Source organism: Sinocyclocheilus rhinocerous, unplaced genomic scaffold (genome assembly GCF_001515625.1).
Source record: "Sinocyclocheilus rhinocerous isolate Xijiao unplaced genomic scaffold, SAMN03320098_v1.1 scaffold127, whole genome shotgun sequence".
In the NCBI taxonomy this organism is placed as follows: domain Eukaryota; kingdom Metazoa; phylum Chordata; class Actinopteri; order Cypriniformes; family Cyprinidae; genus Sinocyclocheilus; species Sinocyclocheilus rhinocerous.
In genome coordinates, this window is record NW_015664685.1 from 536,338 (window position 1) to 561,966 (window position 25,629).

General features: G+C 40.6%; 1 protein-coding gene across 1 annotated transcript; it reads right to left on the reverse strand.

Moving 5' to 3' along the window:
- Positions 1–268: 268 nt before the first annotated feature.
- Positions 269–25,395, reverse strand: LOC107730332 (phosphatidylinositol 3-kinase regulatory subunit alpha-like). Its single transcript, XM_016541140.1, has 16 exons — positions 25,073–25,395; positions 23,321–23,854; positions 13,420–13,515; positions 13,252–13,326; positions 11,399–11,530; positions 9,814–10,015; positions 9,644–9,726; positions 4,860–4,962; positions 4,653–4,751; positions 4,353–4,533; positions 4,113–4,238; positions 3,842–3,984; positions 3,587–3,763; positions 3,410–3,484; positions 3,153–3,323; positions 269–2,973 (listed from the first exon to the last, which is right to left on the reverse strand). The coding sequence occupies exons 2-16, from the start codon at positions 23,649–23,651 to the stop codon at positions 2,784–2,786; spliced, it is 2,184 nt and encodes a 727-aa protein (XP_016396626.1). The 5' UTR covers positions 23,652–23,854; positions 25,073–25,395; the 3' UTR covers positions 269–2,783.
- Between the last annotated feature and the right edge of the window lie 234 nt (positions 25,396–25,629).

Here is a 25,629-nt window from a genome sequence, read left to right on the forward strand (position 1 = left end):
GTTAGCCAGGAAAGAACTTACAAAACAAAACAAAAAGCAAAGTAAAAGCAACTAACTAATCGAGCAAACCTGTTGCTTTTCTCAATGCGAGAACATGAAGTTCTGTAACCTTCAGCCCGTTTAGTGACTGATGACATCAATGCCGTGCCATCATACCACGCCACATTTGCATAACCTCAAGTCTCTGAAACAGTACATGGAGTTCAACAGTCAACTGTCAAATTCTAGACATCTATAGAACAGACCAGAAATGATCATGACCAAAGACTTTTAGTCTCTAAAACATCATTTTATTTATCTTTATAAAAAAAAAGAAAAGGCCAATACAGATCTGAAGCATTTTTTAGAACTGGAACACACTGGTTAATCTCAATTTCAGCATTCTGGTAACAATGTGTGTAAACCAATGCTATACAATTTCAAAAAGAAAAAAAATGGATTCACAAAATGCAAGAAATTCTGAGAACAGGGGCTGCAGAAAGAGGTCTGAAACACGGAAGTCTGTGGCCTTTCAGCGAGAGGTGAAAAGAAGAGTACAACAAAGAAGAAAGGGAGACAAAAAGAAAAAAAAAAGCCCCAGATAAGTTACCATGAAAGTTTTCTTCATTGAGTGTGTAGGTTTAGAGTGACATTTGCAGATGTACAATAAAACAACAACAACAACGAATTACATTGTGTGAACTTAGATTCCTGATTCTCAGACTTTCAAAATCACAAGCAGTAAAATTTCAAAAATAATTGGCCTGTGAAGTTCAAATATTTATAACCACATTCTAGTTTACTCAGCAAAAAGGGGACTCAGACAGAGCCCTTCTTATCATTTGAGAACTATATGCGAACTCATTGGGCAAATCACAATAGTGTAGGACAACTGTGCGTATAGACATGGCAGAAAAACGCAAGAATTGCCATTCCTCTCGACAAGCTTACATTAAAGACGTTCAAATATTCAAGAAACTCAAAATGGTGAAATTCAACAGTACTGTCTGCATTAAAAACAAAACACCTGACTTATTTTAAGGCAATCAGGCCTAGTTAAAACAAGGAGTCAAACAAATTCAAGATATAGGAACAAAAAAGTTGACCAGCAAAACTGACATGAAAAATTACATTATTACTGGTGTCATATTGATGTTTATTTATGCAAAACATCAAATGCATTTGCCAAGTGTAACTGCAATGTAGACGAGAGGGGAAAACAAAAGCAATACTGATTTACTGATGATAAAATCGCAAATACTGTAGCTAGCTGTGAATGTCAAGCGGGTAGGTTCCCCTAACTTTGTTGAAATCAAGTAATACAATTTTGTTTTAGATAATGTGGCGCAAACTAGAACATTGGGTACTAGTCAAACTGAGTTGATCCATCTACGTAAACGCTATTAAGGATTTTCTGATGCAGAAAAAATACTATGTCGACAAGGAACGAGATGGAGTTAAGTCACCGAAAGAAATGCTTTTTTCCATCATTCCAGAGGATCAAATCAATACACTCTTGATTATGGGACAGATATCATAAAATAAACCTCTATATTGGGTTGGGAACCTGCAGTATTGTCTTAATGACATTAAATAATTCAATTGCAGTTATTTCAAACGTCATGTTTTTTTTTCCGTTAATGTTTGCTCTAGTGAAAATATTCAGATATATATCACCATTACTGTAGACAGAAGCAGCACTAATGTCCTCCAGGCTCTGCCCAAGAGAAAATCAGCTCCAAGTGAAAAAGACTAATAAAATACTCTCTCTTTAATTTGACCAGCGGCTGATAAAGAAATATGTAATAAAAGTACTTTTTCCTCACTTCTTCTGTAAAACTGAAGCCACCATTCTTGGCGTTTTGACACTTAAAATATCCTCTTAGATACATAAAAAAAGACTTTTAAGCAATAAAAACAAGTTTCTATTATGGGTAGCAACATGTAAAATAGAACTCACAACTTTGCAGAGAAGATGGAAAATACAGAATTTGCATAGCATATTAGAATAAAACTGAGAAGGAACTGCGTTTTTTGGTACAATATGGTTTTGTCACATAGCTTTCTGTATGTACAGCGTGAAGTCCGTTTCAGTTCCTTTCTTGCCAGTCCATAAAGCAGAAATGTATTTAGAGTCTGTCACTATAATGCTCACAAAAGAAATGCCAAGCATCTCGCTCGTTTCTCGTTGCGCTGCTCCTTTCAGGCGAGACATGTCATTTCAACGTTCGTGTAGGAGTCTCTTACAGGAAAACGAATAGATACTGTTTTGAAAGTGCCATCTTGCTACATTTGATCAACTGACTCCATGGTCTGTTCGTGAAAGTTTAACACATCATGTTGAACATCCCGATAGCTTTCAGATACTGAGTTTTGGTCACATTACATTCTCTCGTACACACACACACACACACACATACACCCAAGTGGGGACCTGAACTGAGCAGGTCATGGGTTAGAAGAGGTAAAAAAAGATGCACTCTAGAGGTCTAATCAATGTTCCACATTCCAGCAGCGGGTAAAGCTTTGAAATGAACAAGCACCATTTGGAAAAGGCCCCCGAATTCCTCCATTTTGGGAGAGTGCAGTTTCCACCCAATAAAGAAAACTACATTCAGACTGGCAAACGTCTCAGTGGCTGAAATGTTCGTGTTGGGTTTTGCTTTCTTGTCTTTCCGACATGGTCGTTTCAAGGCAAAAAGCAGCCCTCGGTAGCAGCCTAACTGGAGGCGTCTCCATTCGAGGGGAGGCCCTTTCTCAACTCCCGTGTTTGTAACGAGTCCCAAGGGTGTGTTCACGAGTCCTCACCGCCTCTGGTGTGCGTAGACTGGGTATGCTAACGTGACATTCAAAGAGTCATTGTGCTGAACCAGGGACGTATGCTGGTAGTGCAAGACCAGTTCTTTCAGAGAGCTGTAAAGGTTGTAGGGCTCAGCGAAGCCATATCCTGTGGGTGTCTTGTTGATGACGCAGTGCTTGACCTCACCATCCAGACTGCAAGAAGACAAAGAGATGGTTTTAGTCATCAGTGCCTTTTGCAATTTCCTATTTCAACATGCACCCTCAAAGTCTGGTCTAGTAGTCAATGAGTTGCACAGAGATGTCGGTAAGGACAACTAACAACTCTCCAAAAGTTAACGATGGCCTAAAAGCACGAAAAAAGTGATACGTACACAACACTACACGCATAACATCCAGCTTTGCTGCTGTCCCTGACCAGGAATGTTCCATCTCTCTTGCCCCGCAGAAGGGCCTCTGCCTGGTTGCGGTTAATGTTACCGAGCTTCCAGGAACGTTCGTCATGGTGTGGCAAATCCTCATCGTCATCCACCATTGAGTATTGACTAGCACAGAAGTGGAGAGTTTGATTTAGTAACCAGTACAACTTTTAAATATCAAGTGGCTGTAATGTGATAAGCAGAATACTCACTCGTCCTGGTTGTCGTTTTTGATTCCCAACCATTCGTTGAGTTTCTTCTGACGGACCCCTTTCTGTGTCAACCACCTGCGCAGCAACAAAAAATGAATCATTTGTTACATTACACTGTGCTCCATTTCCGAATGCAAGAATTTGGAGTGCAGAACCTATGGAGTATGAGCTACTTACATGAGGTACTGATCCCTGGTCTTTCTGAGCTGGATGAGGTCAGGCTTAATGCTGTTCATCCGCTTGTCAATCTCTCTGTAGTCTGCCGCCTGCTTCTTCAGATCTTCTTCGAGACGCCGTTTGCTGTCCACAATTTCACTGATGCGGGATTTTAACTTCTCATAGTTGACCATAATCCTGTGTTGAAACATTGCATTACACTTCTGAAATGTTCCCCAAACGACTACTTTGGATGTTCTCAGCTTCAAGACTCACCTTTGGATTTCCTTCTCATTGCCTTCTCTCCTAAACTTCTCAATATATTCTTTGCTGTACCGTTCTTGCGTCTGGCACTGCTCTTCAAAGATCTTTATGGTCTCATTAAAAGCTTCAATGGCAGTCCTTTTCATTTGTATTTCCTAGTGAGCAGACAAAAGCATGTCAGAACGTGAGCTTTCCCCGGAAGAGCTTTTCTCGAGCTCTGTGTGATTGCTTCACTGAAATACATATAGACTATCATCTACTATAAATGCATTTAAGAGCATACCTGTGATGTTCTAGTGTATTCCTCATAGAGTCGGTCGTACTCTCGGTTCTTTTCTTGGTACTGCTGGTGGTATTCGTGCAACTTCTTCCCAACAGCTTCAACGTTGTCCTCCTTTACCACCTGATCCTGTAAACGCATAAAAAACATATATCCAATCAAATGTTTCCGACTGAAACGTGATGATCCAGAGTGAAGTTCTTCAGGACACTCTATATTCCAGTGAAATTAGAGGATGATTACCTGTTGGTGCTTGGACACAGGATACAGTAGTTTCACATCTAGTTTGGGGTTGTACTGGGCGAGAGACTCGTGCCGATAGTGGTCGATCAACTCAACCACAGAGTCGAAGGTCAGGGGGTCGGAAAAGCCGTATTTTCCATCACGATGGAAGATTTTGATCAGCTTGTTGTTACCTCCTTTCCTATATGGCCAAAGAAAAGTAGTATTTAGACCAATCCTTTGGATCAATCCAGAGTCAAGGCAAGCACCCTAAATAAAAGGAAATGCAGACACATATGGGTTTTACAAAGGAGAACGTACCTCAGTGTCAGTGTGTAATCCCCATGCATTTTAGTGGAGGCATCTCGGACCAAAAATGTACCATCTGCAGTGTCCCTAAGCTTTTCGTTGACCTCCTCCCTGCAACAGAAAGGGAGTCAAACTTTTACACGAAGCAACATTAATAAGAATTTTTTTTTTTTAAATGCACGCTTATCTGAACAAACATTAGGTTTGATGAGTACTTGCCTGGAGATATCCCCCCAGTACCATTCAGCATCTTGCAGAACCATGTTGTTGTTCATACCGTTGTTAGTGACAGACGTTGGTTTGGGTGGCTTGGGAGGTAGTGCTGTAAAGAGAAAGAGAGAAACTGGTTGAGACCAGAACTGCTGATGAACCAGCACTCAAGGTCATTTACACATGCATGCTCAAACCTATTTGTCGATATGAAACAACAGTATAACTAAAGGATGCTTTAATCTGATGAGGAGAAATTAAAACCCCTAAAACATCCTTTGGTGATTTCCTGTCAAGTTAGCGATGTATGTTTCCTTCCAACTGTGACAGTTCTGTTTTCAAAGCATGCAATGGTTACTGCAGTTTTCTAGAATTCTTGCCTCCTCCCCTTCCAGCGTTTTCCATTTCATTAAATGCAGCTGAGCACATGCCTCTCGAGCACTCAGTGGGGAGTCGGATTCTTTACTCAGTGAGAACGCAATTCATTGACCCTTCCAAAAAACCCTCATCAATTCCTCACCATTTCCTGATCTGGCCAGCATTATACCACATAAGTTGTTCCTGAGATGCACAATCACACATTTAAGTTATGGAGAAAGTCAAGGAGCTTTAATTTGGATTTGATGATATCAGTTATTTGAAGCATCGCTTGACAACAAGTGCTTCAGAACAGAATTAGCACTGTATCTAGAAGCAATGACATCTGACAGTGTGCAGAGACCCGCTGATGGGCTTTTCAAAGCATTGCAATATGCAGATTAATGCCAGAATCCCTAACCATTGAGAACATGTTGCTTTGCTGGATAGAGGCAGAGGTTGCATCTGATTGGCTGCTGGGCCGAGTGACGAGAAGCAGCGGGGGCAGTGCAGTCTCCGTGGAGCATGAGGCAGAGCTGAAGCGGTGGGCTATTTTTATCTTCCAACCCCCCCCTCATGCACACTCACTGTCTCTCCTTTGTTCGCTTCAGTCACTATCGTCACTAAGCATTTTCTGCCTAGTGCAATCAAAGTATGAAACATGCACACAAAGATATTAAACCAGATAAACCTACAAGAATCTAACCAACAAATCATCCAATGCTCTGTGATACCTAAAGCAGATGCATCCTCTATGGAGAGACACTCACAATAATCTACGCAAGATAAATGTATCTGTCACCATAAGAACAAGTCAATAGCAAATGTTAAACCTGTTTTGAAACAAACGCTTGCATCCAATACCACGGACAGACCACTCACCCATCAAATTAAGCCTTAAAAATGACACGTTTGAAATGCACCAACTTCAACAGTTACCTGGTGCGTCTATTTCTATGTAAAACAGCAGGTCTGATCCAGCTCCTGATCCAGTGTCAAGTCTCAGGCTCTCTAAATCTGCCATGCTTAATGGTGCGTTGCATATCCGGAAGGACTCGCATACAGTTTACTTGGCAAACCTCCTCCGAATGGATATAATAAATCCAGGCTCTTCTTGCTCATCGCAAAATTGAGATCAATTTTCGAAAAGCCTTGGAGAGTAGGGTCAGTGAAAGCCATTACATCACTTACCCCAGCCAATGGTGCAGCAGGACTGTTGCTGGCCACTCCTGCCTCATCACCTGCCTCTATTTCTTCCAAGTGCTGAGTGCAGTGATGTCATTGCAACAGCGCTTTGTCCATTCAAAAGTCGACAATGCAAAATGTATCAAAAGTAAAATGTATCTGCTCCGAAGTATGTGATCCGGTCTTTTATCCGTGTGGAACAAACGCGTTGTCTAAGCGGTTTCAATGCTGTCAAACGCAGGGAGGTAAATCACAGACAAGGTGCACTGCAGCGCAGCATCTTTCGAATGAGGAAAGGAACTGAAGCCTCACTGTCTTTCTCTGTCACCCTCTCCCTTCCTGTATCTGTGATGCAGCTTTGCAAAGCCCCGCCTCTGAGCAGAAGTGATCAGTATGGCCCCTCTGCTGGTAGGCAGAGCACTGATCGTTGCTGCAGCGGCACGTAGGCAGTCCCTACGTCAAAGAAAAGGCCGGGTCAGGAGGCAGGCACGGCTTGCAAATACTTCTTATAATCCCCAAATGCGACTCACGGAGGACTGTAGGAGGGGAGAGATCAGCTATTTGAGCTTGAGAGGGTACCTGAAATAGCTGCAGTTCTAAGTAGGGTTAAAAATGGCCCCAGGAACGTGGACTATTGTCATGCTCAGCACTCTAAGGACAGGTCAGAAAGGCCCTTTAGCTGGTGTGCTTAACAGTCCCGCAGGTGGACAAGTGTAACAGAACGCTTCAAGGCACATCAACCGATAAAGCAGCATATATATATATATATATATATATATATAAATAAAAAAAAATTTGGTCAGAAAGGCCCTTTAGCTGGTGTGCTTAACAGTCCCGCAGGTGGACAAGTGTAACAGAACGCTTCAAGGCACATCAACCGATAAAGCAGCATATATATATATATATATATATATATATAAATAAAAGAAACTTTGTTTTCAATTTAAGTTGACTTCTTGCGTTTTAAAGATATTCAATACCCTAAGTTTTTTGAAGCCGATGAATAATACAACACATTCACCTCGCTTGTTCAGACATGCCAGTGTCAGTCAAACAGGTTAACCCACTTTTCGTAGCAGGTTGCACTTGTGCTAGTCTCGATACACACAGGCAATAGCCAATCGCACAGTGGAGAAGCAAGGACATACAAGTCAGAGCTTTAGTGAAAGAGCCAGAAAAGGACACAAAATAGGACATCTGAGAAGAGGCAGTATCATGCCCTCTGAAAAACCGGTTAACTCCCCAAAGCAATGACATGCTTCTTTACTTTTTGCATTTTTGTTTGCCTAACTGATTTTGACAAAAGTAACCAGTCATTACACCAAACTTCCTGAGACACTAAAACCACACACTTACATTGCAAGTTGTGCATGTTCAGCAGAAGTCAAGCAGCTTTTTGTTCAGCAAGTCTGTCCGGTAAGCATTTCCTGTGTTCTTTTTATCATGTTCTTGGTAAATCCAAGAGACAGTCCTTTTGAAAAATATTCCCACTTGACAGGTGCAGGAGTCTAGAAGTCACCGTGGCAGTCTGAAGAAATCCAGCAAAATCCAAGTTGATAAAGAGAAGCTGAGTGCGACAGATTGAAACCGTAGAGCCCGAAGAACTAAAGCAGATCTGAGAGGGGTGGAGAATGACGCCCGCTCCAGGACGGCTGGGTTAATGATTGCTGGGGTCGCACTGCTGCTAACCAACTCTCTCTCTCGGCTCATTCACTCTGTCTGGCTCCAAGGGTTCAGTCTCATGATTAACTTGCTCAGGTTCGAATATTTGCTGAGCTGTGCACCCTTATGTTTTGGGAGGGGACTGAGGCACAGGCAGGAGGGGGCCGGGGGGTGGAGTAAAGTCCTCGGAAGTGAACATTTGCAAGTGTGTGAGAATGCACGCAAGACAGGACAGCCGCCGTTGCAAGCGAACAAGAGAGCTCTGTGGAGCAGACCGCACTTCAATCCAACCCAATCCAAGTGGGCCTTTTGCCACAAGCTTAAAATAGCCACCCAGTAACTAGGAACATGCGCACACACGCACACTTGCACTCAAATTAAAACACACATCCACAGCTACCCACCACCACATGCGCAGGAATCGTGTATGGGCAGGTCGGTAAGGCAACAAGTTCTAGTTAAAGGTGGCACTTGTGTGATTCGTGTTTGTGTAAAAGCTTGTAAAGGAGGTACAGGAAGAAATTGAGCTGCAAGGAGGCAAGTGTGCTTTTGAGTCTGGGCTCGCCCAACCCAGCCTCCTGCAGGTGCAAATTACTGACAGCTGAGCTCGCTCCATGCCAGGGCAAGGTATAAATAGGCCCTAACAGGTAATAAAACATTTAAACAGTCACACAGCTCCAACTTGGGGCCCCTGGCATCCTGAAGAGAGATAGACGGATAAAGACCGGGAGAGAGACTTTACTAGTGCTATAAAAGCCCAACTAGACAACTGGTCTGTGTTCAGGGCAGCATACACACAGCAGAAGCATCTCTGTGGTCTGTCCCATCTCTAAATGAACCTGACCTACAAAAGCAAGGGAGTGGAATGCAGATTTTTTTGACACAGCACTCCCAGACATTAAACATTCATATCAAAGTGCTATACTGCAGCCAAGACTACACACAAAGGGCACAGCTACTTATTATAAGAATAAAGAACATCAATGCTGTCTTCCTTTTGCTGCATAAAAACACATTGGACTGGACATATCCCTTTTTAATATCTCTTTTCTGTATACCAGTGCTTGCTTTTTGATCTGATGCACAAGTGTACATCAGTCTGATCGGTGGACTAGCACTCACTATAAAGTCAAGGTGGCTCATGCAGCAAACCCAGGTGCCGGTCCATTACATGCAATTTCTCAGTTACCTGCCCAATCTTCTTCCCAATGTTGCCACCCCTCCATCTACTCGGATACATTATATAAAGGTGCATGTGTGAGACATTGAGCCAATGTACTCAGTACTTGGCTCAATGTTTGGACAACATTGGTTTGAATCCAGCTTGCTATCACTATCCTTTTCCCCCACCATTGTCTTTTGTCCTGACTAAAAGAATAAAAGTAGCATGTATACACTGTATGCAAACCCTTAGAGCAGTGTTTCTCAAACTCAAGGCTGCCTTTATTTAAATATGACGCCAAGTTTAAAGTTTTACATATTTTTTTTTTTTTACCATTTTAATTAGGATTGTTAATTTAGCTAAATAACTTATTGGTTGAGAACCATTGCCTTAGAGTGGTTTGTAATCAACATAATAGTACATTTACCTGGAGCCGCCTGAATGTCACTCCATTCGCTGGTCACCAGGACTTCAATTATCCTAATGTGTGCCTCTGGGCTGGGCTCACAGCTGGGAAGGGAAATGAAACATCAGGTTTTTTTGCTAACAAGCTAGCTGACAACAATGTGATTCATTAGCATATGTGTGAGGATGTACCTGGTGGGCTGTTGTCTGAAGAGTGTCGGGCTGAAGATCTCAGCGAGGGCACGAGCACTAAGCAGGTTGGCCGCTGAGGCCTGGCATACACGGGAGAAGTGGCACAGCAAGCTCTGCAGGGTTAGCCAGTACTGCGGAGGAAGTGCAGAGGAGCTGGCCACCAGCCGCAGGTGATGTGCACATTCGTCTGTACCCTGCACTTCTGAAGAGACAGAGATAGAAGAGCGTTTGAAAAAAGGCTTTTCTCACACCCACATTACATTCATACACTTTATAGTGAGCTAAACATACTAATAATCAGCGAGGACATATGCAAAAAAAAAAAAAAAAAGTGAACATGCAGTCGTGTGGAAAATTGCGCTCAGCATGCAACTAACCACACAAGATCGTAAGTGAGACAATGACAGAGTGAGTAATGTACACTGAGAGGTGATTGGTTGACAGTGCTGATGTCGCAGATAAGTTTCAGGTTTGCTTTAGGTCTATTAACCACAGATATCCTGTTTCCAGCCACGTGACTGTACACTACCCAAAAGAGTACTGCAAAGCGAAAAAAAATAAAAATGGTTCTCTCTAAAACTGGATACATGCTAGTTTACACCGGCTACAGTTTGTTCAGCACAAGGACAGAACGTTCAGTCACACAGCGAGGGCAGATAAAGTTAACACCCTTAAGCCAACCACCAATACAACACCTGGAATACTTTTTGCTGGAGAATCGGCTGGGGTTTGTAGACACAGAATCAGATAAGTGTTGGAACATGTACTCATAAAAGCATGCGCTGTGATGATACAACCACACGATCTTGTTAGAGGAGTCTGCACTTCTGCTTTTAGAATTTCATGGGACTCTGCAAAACTTTCTTCTTTTATGAGGACTCCTTGTGTTACTTTATTACCATTGTAGGAGGCTCACCATCTGGCTAACACACATCAGAACAATAGCACCACCCTGTGGCTCTAATAATGAAATGAGATCAACAAAAATGGTCTGATTATTCCATGTATCCTTTGGTTTTAAGGCCTTTAAGTTTAATTTGAAGGACCACAGGAGTTCTGTGTCACATCAGAGATTGGACATATAATGAACCAGATCACTCATGAAAAATTATCAGGAGATATAACTCTGAACATGACAGCTGAAACGAAGTCCTATACATTTCAACTGAAATAACTGAAAGCCCTTATTCTAAATTGTGCATTAGCAGGACAAGCCTGATTAAAATCCTTTAAAATATAAATATTTTAGCCTGATTTGAGCTAAAGAAGTAAACTTTAAGCTATTGTTACTGTGATATTTTTTGGTGATTTCTGTGTTACCAAAAACCGATCCTGTAACATAAGAGCTGTACTTACATAACTAATACATTGAAATGAACCAGTTTAAAAATGACTTAAGCCACAGCATTTCATGGCAGTTTAAATATTACTTTAGGGGCAAGCTGAGAATTGGCAACTCATCCCACTGTAAATCCAATGATTCACATGGCTGTATTAATATGGATTATTATTACATCATAAAAATCCTCAGAGTTGTAGGGCTGTTGATCTAATGCTGATATGCAGTAATCCTATGGAAACCCACCTTGAGCGATGCGTATCATCTCACTGTAGACCACAGAGGGAATGACAGGCTGAGGTAGATCTTGAAGATACCTCCTCAGACCATCACACAACATCTGAAGGTCCATCTGATCAAGATCCACCGAGGCAGGGTCTGATTTAAAGAACACAGACATCAGTGAGCCAGGAAGGAATGAAGCTAGCACCGGCACAAAGAGACGAGCAATAAATCTTTTTGATCGATTGATTTTTGTCTTAACCAGCTTTAGCTACGATAACCGACAAGACATTTCTATTTCTATTTGTAGTATGCTGAAAGTATGAGTGGTGCCCAGTGCAACAATTCTAGCTTGTTCTGGGTGGTTGCCAGGATGTTGAAATGTGGTTTCTAAAAGGATTCTGAGTAGCTGTTAGAAGCTGCTACAGTACGTGGTTGCTAGGGCGTCCTGGGTCAAAATCCATTGCCAAGACTAAAGCCCCGTATCCACCACAGGAACTTTACCCAGGAACTAGGGACTTTGGGCTGGTACTCGGTGTGTTTCCACCGCAGGAACCAGGATCTAAATAAAGTTCCGGGTAAAAAATTGCCCCTCAGAAAGTCCCTGCTCGCGAGGTAGTACTTTTTCAAAGGTCCGGAACTTTCGGGGGCGGGACTTGGGTGCTAAACATGCTGATTGGTTGAGTTCACGCAGCATTGTGATTTCAACCGCCATTTATTCGGATAATTTTCAAAATATTACTGTTATTGTGTCATGAAATGTAGTTTTAAAAGTATTTCAGGCGAGAATGTAGTTGTTTAAAACTCAAATCTGCGGTTTATTTCTAAAGACAGCGCTTATTTAAAAATGTGTTTCGCCGATTTCGGAGACGATCAGCGGACGCTCAGTGCTCATGTTTCCCGATGAGAGCAGTCTCGACTCGGCTAGTGCTTCTGACATTTGCCGCTGGCTCTGATGTCTCTTTAGTGGTTAAACATAAAATATAAATAGTTTTGGGTAAATCTAACAGGTAATCTTTGGTCTTTATTCAATTAATCTATTAATCTATTAATATGTTAAAGGGGTCATATGATGCGATTTCATTTTTTCCTTTCTCTTTGGAGTGTTACAAGCTCTTGGTGCATAAAGAAGATCTGTAAAGTTGTAAAGACTAAAGTCTCAAATCCAAAGAGATATTCTTTATAAAAGTTAAGAGTTAACCACACCTACCTAAAACGGCTCGTTCGAACACGCCCCCACATATCTACCACACTATGTGGGAAGATTTGCATAACACCGCCCAAATGCGGGAGTTCACACTCCCGAGTCGAACTCGCAAAGTCCGAACTACCGAGGATGCAAGTCCGAAATTTGCGTACTTTGTATTGAGAAACGCGAGCAGACCTACGTCACAAGACTATTTGCCTATTCGTCACGGTACTTTAGACCGCGTTGAAAACGCAGACAGCAACAGTTCTGGGGGAAAAAAAAGTTCCTGGGACAAATTGTTCCAGGTAATCTCGATGGAAAAGCGGCTTAAGTGACAATCTGGTCTCCAGAGAGGTTCAGAGCCCCTTCAGTGTAAACCAATGGAATTTTACCGCGTTTTATCATTTGCTGGTGAAAATTGTAAATCTGACTGCTAATACAACTGACAGAACACCTCTTCTTAAGGAGCCAACATGTCTGTAGCACAAATTGTGCGAGATGAGCTGTCAATTGTATTACTTCAGATTGCAGTTTTTGAAAAAGAAGCAATAGTAATATCAAGCTGTGCCGGTTAAAGGCTGTGATTTTGCTGCAGTTTTGCGCTCAGCATGGACTGTAAAGCATTTGTCACATCGCACCAGTTTACAACAGCTGACAGTAACAACAGCTAATAGAATGTGTCACTCACCACTATCAAAGCATTGTCTGACATCCAGCCCTCCACCAGCAGTGAAGTTTCTGTAGAGCGTAGGGTTGTCTAGACCTGTAGAGTTTTTATATGCGAGTTAACATGTAGAAAATGCAATAATTATGGCATACACACGACAAAGAAATATGTATGATGGCTTCTATTCACCTTTGCTCTCGATGGCCTCAAGGAGCTTGAGCAGCACAGGCGGAGCTACCTCTGGAGGAGTGAACTGCTCCGTCAGGTCTAACAGAGTGCTCGAGCCTAGAGGAGAGAAAGTTGAACGCTCACATCAAAAAGCCACCAGGTACCTTTGAACAACTACTAGCTTTTCATTAAGCACCAAACGCCATAATTTCAAAGCCTCCAAGGAAAACAAGAACTTTACACCATGACCCACCCCACAGTCACTGTGCGCTTAGATCAATAATCGTCTTCATGTATTTATGTGGTGCAGTAAGAAGCACATTTGGACGGCACATCTAAGTGTGGCCGGCGCGGGGGTTCAGGGCTGGTGCGGACCTGTAGGATATGTTTAAGTGTGCAGTGAAGGTGGACAAGAAGGCTAAAGCAAACAGACTGCAATACGCAGCTGCTGGTGAAGGGTGGAGGGTTACTGAGGTACAGGCATGAAAGGGCTGTGGGACTGGCTTGAGCTTTATTTGGATTCGCTGCACAGCATTTTAAAAAGCTTGGATTTCTAAAAGACTTGACTGTTAGCAGCATCCGAGGCCGCAGATCCAAACACAGCAGATCATGAATGGATTCCTTTTAGTGAGTCTTTTTATAGAGGTATCAAGAGTATCTTTACAGTTTGCAGAGTTTCTTAGAAGGAGTGGCTCAAAAATGGGAAAAAAACAACCACACATGAGGAAACGGGGGTTTAAGCCATTAGAAATAATAGTCTTGTTTAGTCTCAAGGCTCTGGGACTTTTTTTTTTTTTTTTTGCTAGCCTGGGAGATAAGCAACGAAAGTTGTAGTGCTCATATCACACCCCACAAGACAACAGCCGTCTGGGGTCCATTACTGGCAATGCAACATCGAGCATAATGAGAGTTATTAATTTTCTGAGAACTGCTGAACTCGAGGCAGGGAGAGTGAACGACAGATTCCTCATATAGAAATTTGGAGCACAGTGTCACTTTGGTAACCTTGTGCCCAGACAGACACCTTATCCAGCCCACTGCTTCTTAGAATCCAGATTCAAAGCTCTAGGGCTAATTTTATCTTAGCTCAAAATGTTCTGGTCAAAGTTGACAAATATGGTCTTTGAATTTAACAGACATCCCTACATTTCCCACATATGTTTGGTGAAATAGCTAAGTCACTATGCTGTCATGAGATTGAGACTGGCTCAGTGAGTAACACTATAGTGGTCTGGAATCACAACATAAATAAAATAAATAAGTGTCATAACATACACCCCATTTCACAGTAGAACTGTATATTCCAAGAGTCTTGTGTTTATTTACATGTGTTGGATGGGCATTTCCATGGAGACGCGTGAGGGTAGGGGGGGATTGAGTTGCTTCCTCGTAACTTGGGGTGACCTGATAGCACTGGCCTTTTACGCGGCTAGATAGAATGACGTTCAGGATTGATGATAGTGGAATAGTCCAAATGTTTTGGTTCAAGGTTCCACTATGTCCCTGAGAGACCTTCTCCAAGGTCTTTGTGTATCTAAAGAGGAACTGGACTTTAGTTCTTAGGTTTTGACCACGCAAAACGCATCGCAGCAGTTGGTTGCTCACAGGTCAAAAGAGCCCATCCTAAAGTTTCAGCCTGGGTGTGTTCTTCAGTGTAATTCAATGGGATTTTTTGGCTATTATTATTCGTTGAAAAGTTTAAGTCTGCCCACTCTCTGTAACGAGCTGTGTGACGTGTTACATGCAAAGTATAAGCAAGGGACACTAAGAACTAGTCAGTCCAGCAAGAGTGGATGCACTGTGCCGTGAACTCACGCAATATTATACTCACGCCAAGCTCATCAACCCACTGTGAGTAGCAAAATTGGGAACTTAGCGAGTGCATGTTCCTGTGAACAATGCTCTAGAAAGATCACCTTCTGTTTCCAACTACTAGGCTTAATTTATCCAAGCTGTGCAGTTGAGATCACGCAATCAACCGGGAAATGGAAACAATTTAAGATGCATTCACGACATGCAAGTGCTGTAAGACTTTACAGGTAAAGGGTAAACATTAGCAACAGTGGTGCGTGAAAAACAGCTTAAAATGCCTCTAGTTCTCTGCAAGCAAATAAAAAAAACAAAAGAAACAGAGAAAGTAGCCCAGCTCAGATTCAGAAAGCCAATCAGGAGGGCTGCAGATTCTGGTTGCCATAGCAACTTTTGGAAAAGGGAGTCCGTGTGCAAGACTGAACATGCGTAGTGTCTGAATGTGTGGCGGTCCTGTTGTTTCTATGCCATGGGATGCAAGGAAAGGGACCCCAGGTTAAATAGGGAAAAGCAGCTGCCTGGATTTTGTGGAACAAAGAAAGTGCACATGGTGCTAAAGACAGTTTCCTCAGCAGCTAATTTTAGGGGTCTACTCGTTTATCTAGCATTTCCATTACTGACTAGTTCTTCTAAATGTCATCCTAGAAAAAACTAAATGAATAGCACATTTCCTCCAGGGATCAATAAAGAACATTTAAGTGCCTAAACCTGCTTTCGAGGAACCAATTTAACTGCTATTAGTCATCAAGGTGTAGCAGAAAGCAGTGTTTCCATTAGAGTCATCAGCTGCTCTGGTTACAGTGAATATTTGTGCTGCGTATGTAAAAATGGTCCTTCAATGTGTTTTTTTTTTTTTTTTGGAAATAACTCTTTGATTATTCTTTAAAATTTATCCTTTTGGCGTGCCCCACCCTCCCCCATTTAATATCTCCAGTAAAACATTGTTAAGTCATCAATTTTATTCATTAAATCTTCAGTAACAGTAACACGCAATGAAAGAAATAAGCTACCAAAATAGGTGAATTTTATTACAATTATATCAATGAGGAAAATTTTGTGTTGTTGTTGAGTTTTGAGTTGGCCTATTGGTTAAGAGTATAACAGCTCAAATCATCAGAAGAAAGAAGTTTTCAAACAACCCACTTCTCAACAGAAAAACTTGAGACAAAAAGGCACTTGTGCTGATGTTTTGAAACATCTACTGTAATAGCAATGTGTGATATTACAGTGATGAACGCTCAATGTAAAAGCAGAGGGGCCGTGTGTGAAAATGCCTGACCTCACACATCAAACGATCACAGCACACAAGATATATCTGAGGCTACTAATTCAGGGTTATGCAGAAAAATAATGCTGTGACACAGATGGGCTATTTCTGTTTTCAATCTTCATTCCCTGAAAACAGCACAAATTCATTGTGATCTCACATGAAGATAGGTTCTTTGTTTTGTCCTGTTGCTTTAAGAGCTTGTAACAATCTCAAACCCCTGGAGTGAAAATCCTTTTATTTCTTTTAATGAGTTCAGTGTTTATGGTTTAGCTTGCATGCAGGGTTTGGCTGTTCAGTGCCCATTCACTGATGGCAAATCAAGATTATATCAGTCAACACTCCTGCTGCAGATCTGCTGGGAATAATGAAAATCAACTACACATTTAAGGTCAGACCTTATACTACATAATAATATTGTATAATTTGGAACAGTTCAGTAAAATGTTGTGATGTCCAATTCATAAACAAATCCGTTTTTTATAAACATGTTTTAAAGCCATTCATGACCAATCAGTTCGCAAAGCTTATATCACCGTTCTGTAAGGGAGAACTTTGCTTATGAGTAAATATATGGTTGTAATATGTCAGAATTATAATAATTGCAGTTAAAGCCAAAATAAATAAATAAAATTAAATCTTCGAAACAAATCGCAATTAACTGGTGACCTAAGACAAGACATAAGAAAAAAAAAATTCCTTAAACATGTAAATTGTACCCTTGATTTTGCTGAAACAAAGGGCATTTTACATTAACTTCCCGCTAAAAACCTGTAAGGAAAATCTTCCACTTTTAAACAATCCATCCAAAGGAATTGAATTACTAAAATGAACTTGAATTTGGATTTCAGCTCTACTACATGGGCTTGGAAAAAGGCTCTACATGTGCTGTGCTCTCTCCCGCCACTGATGTTTAGTTTGTATTGCATACAAACACTTCCATGTCTCCTCACATAACTAACACCAACGATAAACCGCTGGTAACATTATACAATTTTAATACACTTTTGACCCAGAGGCTTCGACAGATATGATCTCTTGTGACTGTTATGCAACGCAGAACTTTAGAAAGAGCCACAAAGAGTTTTTCTTGCTTTAAAACATAGTGGATGTGTAATGGTCATTCCATATCCTGGCAAACGCGGTCAACTGGATCAGCACAAGTTTTCTTTTTGCTAGAGCACTTTTCCGCAGCCTACTGCACCAGCACTTACGAGATGATTGTACTGATTCGTCATGATGCTAAATGTGGCGACCGGGCACAAACTGTTCAAGCAAAGCCACAAGAACGTGCACAATTACACCCACGGCCACAAACCAGTCCTGCCCCGGTTACAACCACCATGATCTAATGAGTAACATTACCCTGCATAGGAACAACGTCTTTAGCAGGGAAAGAAACCTGAAGAGATAGCAGGATGCACCTCACAAATTTGTTTGAGAAAATGTCCTGTGTAGCATTCTAGACAAAGTTGGTCACTTTAGAAGATAAAATTTTAATTTGTTCAGGGTTTCCCATACATTGATTTATTTGTGGCGGCCCGCCACAATATCAACACTGACTGCCACAAAGAGATTTTCCAAACAGCTTTGACTTCATTGAATAAACATGAGCACTGCACGTTTCAAATTCAAAACACGGCATGGGTGTTTTTATATAAATGCATCTTTTTTTGAAGGGAACCGATTGTCTTCAGAAAAGTTTTGATGTCATTTTAATTTAATCTTTCCTATAATGCCTGATTAAATTAGCGTTTGTGAGCGCAGCGCTGTTTTGATTACAGCAGTTACCGGGGAAACCGCTATTTCTGCCGCTCCAAAAGCGCCTCCTGCTGGCAGAGAAAGAATTTGCACTTTCAATAAGCCCGTCTGCTATTTTATATTTACATTATATTAGGGCTGCACGATTATGACAAACATTATAATTGTCGATTATTCCTTTGAAATTGTAATTGCGATTATTAATTACGATTGAATGATGTTTACACCTTTGTTTGAAGCAACTGCATGCCATATTTTTTATATGAAAATAAACAAGCTGAAAACACTAACGGAAAAACTTTATTGCTTTTCTATAGTATCAAGTCTCAAATGTCAACTATACATGGGATTGGTTTCTTCTTTAAATAAAAAGGTAAAAATATGCATGGTATTATAATGTTATACTAAGACTCAAATTAAAACAATGGAAAAACCCTTAAGATAACATGTAGAAAGAAAAAAAAGAATCTTAAGCACGCAGAATAACATAAGTGGACTTTGAACGATTAATTGCTGCATTGAACGATTATGTAACAGTGGCAACCGTAATTGTAATCGCGATTAGAAATTCGATTAATTGTGCAGCCCTACATTATAAACATATATATTTCCCCCGGGGAAAGTGCCGCCACACATAGAGTGTAAGTCTGTGGGAAACACTGTTGTTTAAATTTGTATTTTTATTTTTTTTATACATTATCACTTTATACTTTTGAACAGTGGCAGCTCGTCGGGGGAGGCAGGGGAGGCACAGCTTCCCCATAATTTTGAAGTGAAAATGGGAGGAGGACGATTTAATGTTAATAAAATTCACAATTTGATTTTGAAACGTGCAGTGCTCATGTTTATTCAACTAAGTCAAACGGCACAAATAAATCAATGTATGGGAAACTGGTAATGTATATCGAAATATCGGAAATGTGTTTAAAAATCATATCACCGTTATTGAAAAAAATTATATCGCGATACATATTGATATTGAATTATTGTCCAGCCCTAATCTATCGTGATACTTCAAGATACCTAAAAAGATACATAATAGTATCTAAACAAATACATTATTAAACAAAAATAAATGTATTAAATTAAAATTATATAAATCAACTAGGCTATATTACAATATACATTTTATATATTTTTTTTTTGGGTACCTTGCCATTTTTATTGGTTTACCGCTTGGTTAGGGGAAGTGCACATTCTTTATAAAACCCAGCAACAATTCTCCCTCAAAGTGCTGCACCATTCAGCAGATGTTCAATCGAGCACTGAAGAGGCCCCCGTAAAGGAGAGAAGCACATTATCTCAAACACCAGCAATGCCTTCCCCCAACCAGCTCTCACTTTCAGTTAACTGCAACAGCTCTCACATACTCTCTGAAAGTTTTTTGTTTGTTTTGTTTTTAATAGTTAAATCATTTGTGATGTCCTGCATTTTTCAAATAAACCAACACAACAACCACAATAGATCTGTATATAAGACAGCATCTCAAAACTGAACACACAGACTGCATCACTTTCGCAAAATCGCACGCTAAAAGACTGCCATATCTCATGAAGCACAGAAATGCGGGCCTTGCATGGACTTATATGTACTAACCAGTAACAAGTTTTGGTCCAACCGTGCACAAAGTTTGATCACATCTACTTTAATTAGCAGAGGAAACAGAGAATCCTGAACTGCAGAATACTGGAACTGGCCTTACTGAATGTTTTATTACTAAAACATTTTTTACATAACACAAGAAGTTACATTCAAAAATATCAAGCAGATGGACCTTTAATTTATTATTTTTTACATGATGAGTCTTAAACACAACGCTTGTGACGGGACATAAAAAAAAAAATTACCCACCTAACAGCTTTAAGCACAGCACTATTAAAAATATCAAAGGTAAAATAAAAATATTAGCACAAATCAGTTTTTGGATGACTAGTCCACTGTTGTGACCAGTGTAGCTTAAATTTATTTAGTCATTTTTTCATATTTATTATTAAATAATATGTTGGTCATTGGGGAAAAAAAAAAAAACATTCTACCGCTATATAAGTCAACATGAAACAGACATTGTAATCATCTTCCCTATTGTGAGGTATACCTTAGTGAAACGGATTCTTGAATGAGAAAAAAAACAAAAAAAAACAATGTAGGGCGGTCCTTGATCCTTCGGGAATTGATTGGATCGTTTGACTGTTGCTGTCTGCTACTGCTGTGATCTCCTGTGAATGATAAGTTGTCCCACCTTCGCACCACACATTATCAGAGAAGAGATGTCGTTGCAAGAGGGAGGGCAAGTTACTTTTTTAGTTTTACTTAGGTTATTATTATTTTTTTTTTTCAAATGATGTGTATGGATGAATGATTTATAATAAACACTGCAATATTACAAATAAAAATAGTCAATTTTGATTTTGTGGGAACCAAGTATGCTGGAAAGTACATACTGTATGTATACCAGCTACTATCTAAAGAAGAATTCTAAGCACAGAAGAAGTCAAAGCCATAAAAGCTCTCATTCCCTGTTTGGAGTCACGCACAGAAAAATTTAACATCCAAATTGGAACCCAAGTGAAGGAAAAACTGAGTTATTTAGCAAGAATGGCTTAACTTAACAAATAAAACAAGAAATAAAAACAAATAGCTGGGCAGGGCACATACGGATCCTCTCACTCCAGAGGCCCACAGAAAGGAGCATGTTAGTGTTAAAAAAAAATATTAAAAAAAACCCTGGGAGCCAGAGCGGACTGGAATTCCACATCTGCTGTTCTCTGAAGCGAGCCCCTGAGAGAGAGAGAGAGAGAGAGAGAGAGAGAGAGAAAGCGAGAGAATGCTAGAGGCCCAAAGCTCAACACTCCCCCTTAATCTCCGCTGTCAGATCCGACCCCAGAATAGTTCAAAAATTCAAAGAGGAAGATGGAGAAATAAGAGAGCTAGGGAGGAGATAGAACGAGAAAAATCTGGAAGACCATTCAGTGGCGGCTAATAAATCTGAAACACAGTGAGGCAATGAGAAGCAACCCTCTACATTGCGAGTAAATCACTCGCATATGCGACTAAATCTTCACTCTGGGCGACTAAATGATATCTAATATTAGCCAATGGCTAATAAATTCTCAGATTTTACTCGCCAGTGTGTGAGTTAGAGGCTAAGTATAAGTTTAGCACAGATATATTTTCACTCGCCGAACACACTGACTGAGCGCTTCAGAGTTTCACTCTCCGTCAAGCGATCTGTGCTGTTTTTTAGTTCATCTGAATGGATGCACAGCGCACGTAACGTTAACTCTAGTGTGAAGCTGCACGACTCGCCATCGCTTTGTCTCACACACACGCAGAGAGAGAGAGAGAGAGAGAGAATTGTATTCTATAGTAGAATTCGTATCATTATTATCTTATCAGTATTTTTGTTTGTTTTCCCAATTTTTTTTTACAGAAACACTGATTGACCAAAAAAGCGCCACCACCAGTCCTAAGTTCAGTTAAAATGACTAATATGCATTCATACATTTTCATTCAGAGAATTTCTAGCAAGACTAAAATCATCTTCCTAAACGTATACAGTGTAAATCAACCTCAGATTTCAGTCATTTGAATTATCACTGCCAGGTCAAAAGTGCTTAGGTTTGAGAGCTGGAATTTTATGTGGTTTTAGTGGTGGTGTGGAAGATCAGGGTTTGAGTTCTGTGTTAAGAGTGTGAGAAGAATAATGCCATGAGTTCTGGCCATCATCCAGATCTGCTTCTGGTTAACATTCTGCAAAACTCCATTCTCCACTCCACTCACTTCCGTTAAAATGGACATTAATCGGACTAGTCATTCAGAACAGAAAGAGACCATAGTGTCACTTTAGCCACAGTTATGCTGCTTAAGCATTTAGTTGGGTTACATCAAACAAAAATAGCTCTTGCCAAAGATGTATGTGCTCGTGTTTTTATGCATCAAACCACATATGACAAGGAAGTAGCACACAAGTTTGACTGCTTTTCAACAGCAATGACTCTGATCTATGTTCCATAACCTGATAACCTGAAAAACACAATCGCTAACTTAGCTGTCACCACGACAACCAAGGAAAAAAAAGTAATAAGAATACTGGCTGTGTATGGGTTCAATTTAATACACTTTGTTTAAATCTTAACTGCTTTCTGTGCCATTAGCGTCACCAAACAGAAGAGCAAAGATACTGACTGTTGACAAACATTTCCACACAAACCAAACTCAAATGAATCAAATGGAAACTCGTCAAATGGATTTGCGTCCCCAGAAGCTCATGCGTGAAAGTGCCCTTAGAATCTGTATTGTATCATGTACAATAAATATACAGATCAAGCCTTTTTAGAAGTTGCTGGTCACATCACTTGAAAAGAAATGTCACAGCTGGCACAAAAGACAGCGCAGACCAAAACTACAGAATAAGAGAGTTTTGAGTGATATGTTAAAGGAGCCATAGGGGGCTCTAAATGCTCATACTGCGGCTGTGTGAAAAATGCAGCCACGCCAGACAATTACAAACTACTGTGTGCAGGCCTTCATCCAGATCTGGGCTTCCTGCCATTTTTGCAATTATGAACCATAGCCCAGTGAAAACCTTAAACAGCCTTAAATATTCAGGGGACATTTGTGTGCTGCAGCTATAAATCCAATCTCTTGATGAAATGGTGGTGTAAAATCTGGTCACTAGTTACGAAAATGGAATAAGTGGCGAGTGGGTATTTTGAGAGAGGCACGTGGGTTTGGCATCAGCATGAATGGATCTAGTTAAGAGGAAAGAGCGCTCGTTAAAATTATGCACCCTGAGATCCAACGAAACCAAGCAACTCTGGTGACCAAATATTAATCTAAAGGTTAACTATATACAGCGTCTGTGAGCAACTATCTAAACAGCAGCTTTAAATGGTAGACAGGTAGAGGGTTTAAGACATAAGTATTTTGAATTCACCGGCTTATTCGCATCATAGTGCACCAAGCTGCAGTACTTGGGCAGCCAACGCAGGTTTGAGTCCAGTTAGCAAAATTTCCTGATGCCTCAATGTGGCAAAAAGGCTGAAAATAACATTCATGGAAAAAAAAAAAAAATAGCTCACTCACTTTGCTCAGAGTCCGAGTCTGACATTGCGGGCCCAGGGGCTACCGGTAGAGGCCTTGGGGGCCTTGGTTTGGGAGTTGGTGGTGAAATCTTTTTCTTGCCGATGAACTCCACGTACGTACCAGGAAAGTCCCCCTTTTCCTGAGTGCTTTCATTAAAGCCAGGCAGCCATCCGATTTCATCTGGTCTCTCCTCCATCCCCTCAGTGTAACCAACTGAAAGTAGCGCACCTTTATTGACTGTAAGAATGTCCCCTACATGCAGGTCAATATCCTCCTCCCTCTCTTTCTTATAGTTATACAGTGCTCTGTACTGATATCCTTCTGCACTCATTTTGATGGTGTCACAAAAATGACAATGATTGCTCACAAAGGTTATTTGAACCAATATTTGGATGAGAGGCAAGAGTCAAAAAGACTGAGTGGATTATGTGAAACTAATAGTCCAATGATTGGGTGCACCTTCAAGGTGCTTTATACACACTCTTCCCATCTGTGTAAGGCCTTATCCTGTGGATCTCACAGAGTAACTGGAACCTGCAACACAGAAGAGAAGCCCTTTTACACACGCCATACAAAAAGCACTTCAACTACACACAGACACGACTTCCATTGGAAAAACACTGTAAATCTACTTGTTACACATTATGTGCTCAAAAAAAAAAAACTAAAAAGTGTGCAGCTGTTTATTGATTTGTTGTAGTAGCTTAATAGTATAAACAACAATAGGCTATACATTTGCTGCAGCTTTAGAGTAAATGCTTGTTGTTTTTATAATTTTTTTTAGCAAAATGTAATATTATTTAGCATATAAAAATGATTTACGGCATGACTCTTTTTCTTTCTCAGTCATGAAACAATAAACTTCTTTAAAAATTGTAAACACCATATGCCTAAAAACTGTCAAGCCGACTGAGAAAGCGTCAAGAGGATAAAACAACACACAAATGTAGATACATTACACACTGTGCGGACAAGTGCGAATAAAAGAACAAATGGCGCAGAAGAAACTCCAAAGAGTCGCAAAACTGACCGAGCAAAAACTCTGGATTGAGTTTCATGTAACAGATTACGCTTAATCGGCCCTACATTAAAATAGAACGTAAACAATTTAGCTAAGCATTAGTGTTGCTTTCGTCAACGAAAATTATGACTAAATATCGTCGTCAACGAACCTTTATTACGTGACGAAAACGAGACGAGACGAAAATGCTGGTCATGTGACGATGACTATAATTAAATGTATAATGCAATATCGTTGACGAATAAAAACGAGACTAAATGTGGTTAAAGTGCACTATTAAGACCGAATACCACAAACAATTTACAAATCACACACTGTGGATGCATTCAAATCGAACTGACTGTAATCTCATGACATGCGCCGTTAATCGAAGACGCTTTTATTTATAGATTTACATTAATCTTGCGTGGTCGGGTTTAGCACATTTGCTAACGTTAACCTTAAATAATTTAACAGATGATTATTAGAGCAAAACATAAACTTATGCGCAAAATAATCTTAGAAAGAGTACAACTTCAATTACGACGCACAGTGGCGGTAGAAAATAAATCTCCAGTGTCAATGTAAAGTAAGCAGAGAGCCTGTAATAGAATGCAGTCCGGACACGCTGTACGTTACTGGAACAATCGACACAGTGAAAGCGATCCCGCTAAACCTCCCTTAATATCAACATTACAATACATACCAATCCTAAATGCATTTTATATATTTCATAAAACATGCATACTTACCGGGGAATGGTGAAAATAGAGAGAAACTGAAGTATATCTGCGAACTTCAGTAAGTTGTAAGCGGCCCGTTCATGAAAGCCAGGGCCGAGAAAATCTCCTTCGCTTCCCGTAAACTCCAGTTTACGCAGCTCTCCAGCAAATTCCCCGACCACAACCGCGATAAAACACACCTTATACGACGCGTTTTCGGGGAAGTAACATCCAGCAGTAGGATAAATTACAACACTTTAAATTGGCGTTTTTAAATACTTTAACTTAATGATTGAGCTCGTTTCCCGACAGTAAAGCCGACTCCGCCCGAGTCACCGCACACACTGAATCCTCTCAATGGCAGGAACGCCAGAATGCAAGCCACGCCTTCTGGGTTTCGTCAGCGCCGGTCCCCCTTTCAGGCCCCGCCTCTCTAGTTAATATGTATAATCTTATACTACTGTATATGCCAAACGGCTGGACGTGCCTGGTTGCGCCCGCGCCAGTCGGTCATACAGTGGAGTTGCATAATTTCCACACGTGGGGTGTTTCTAGAGCAATATTTTAGCTGCGATAACCATTAGAAA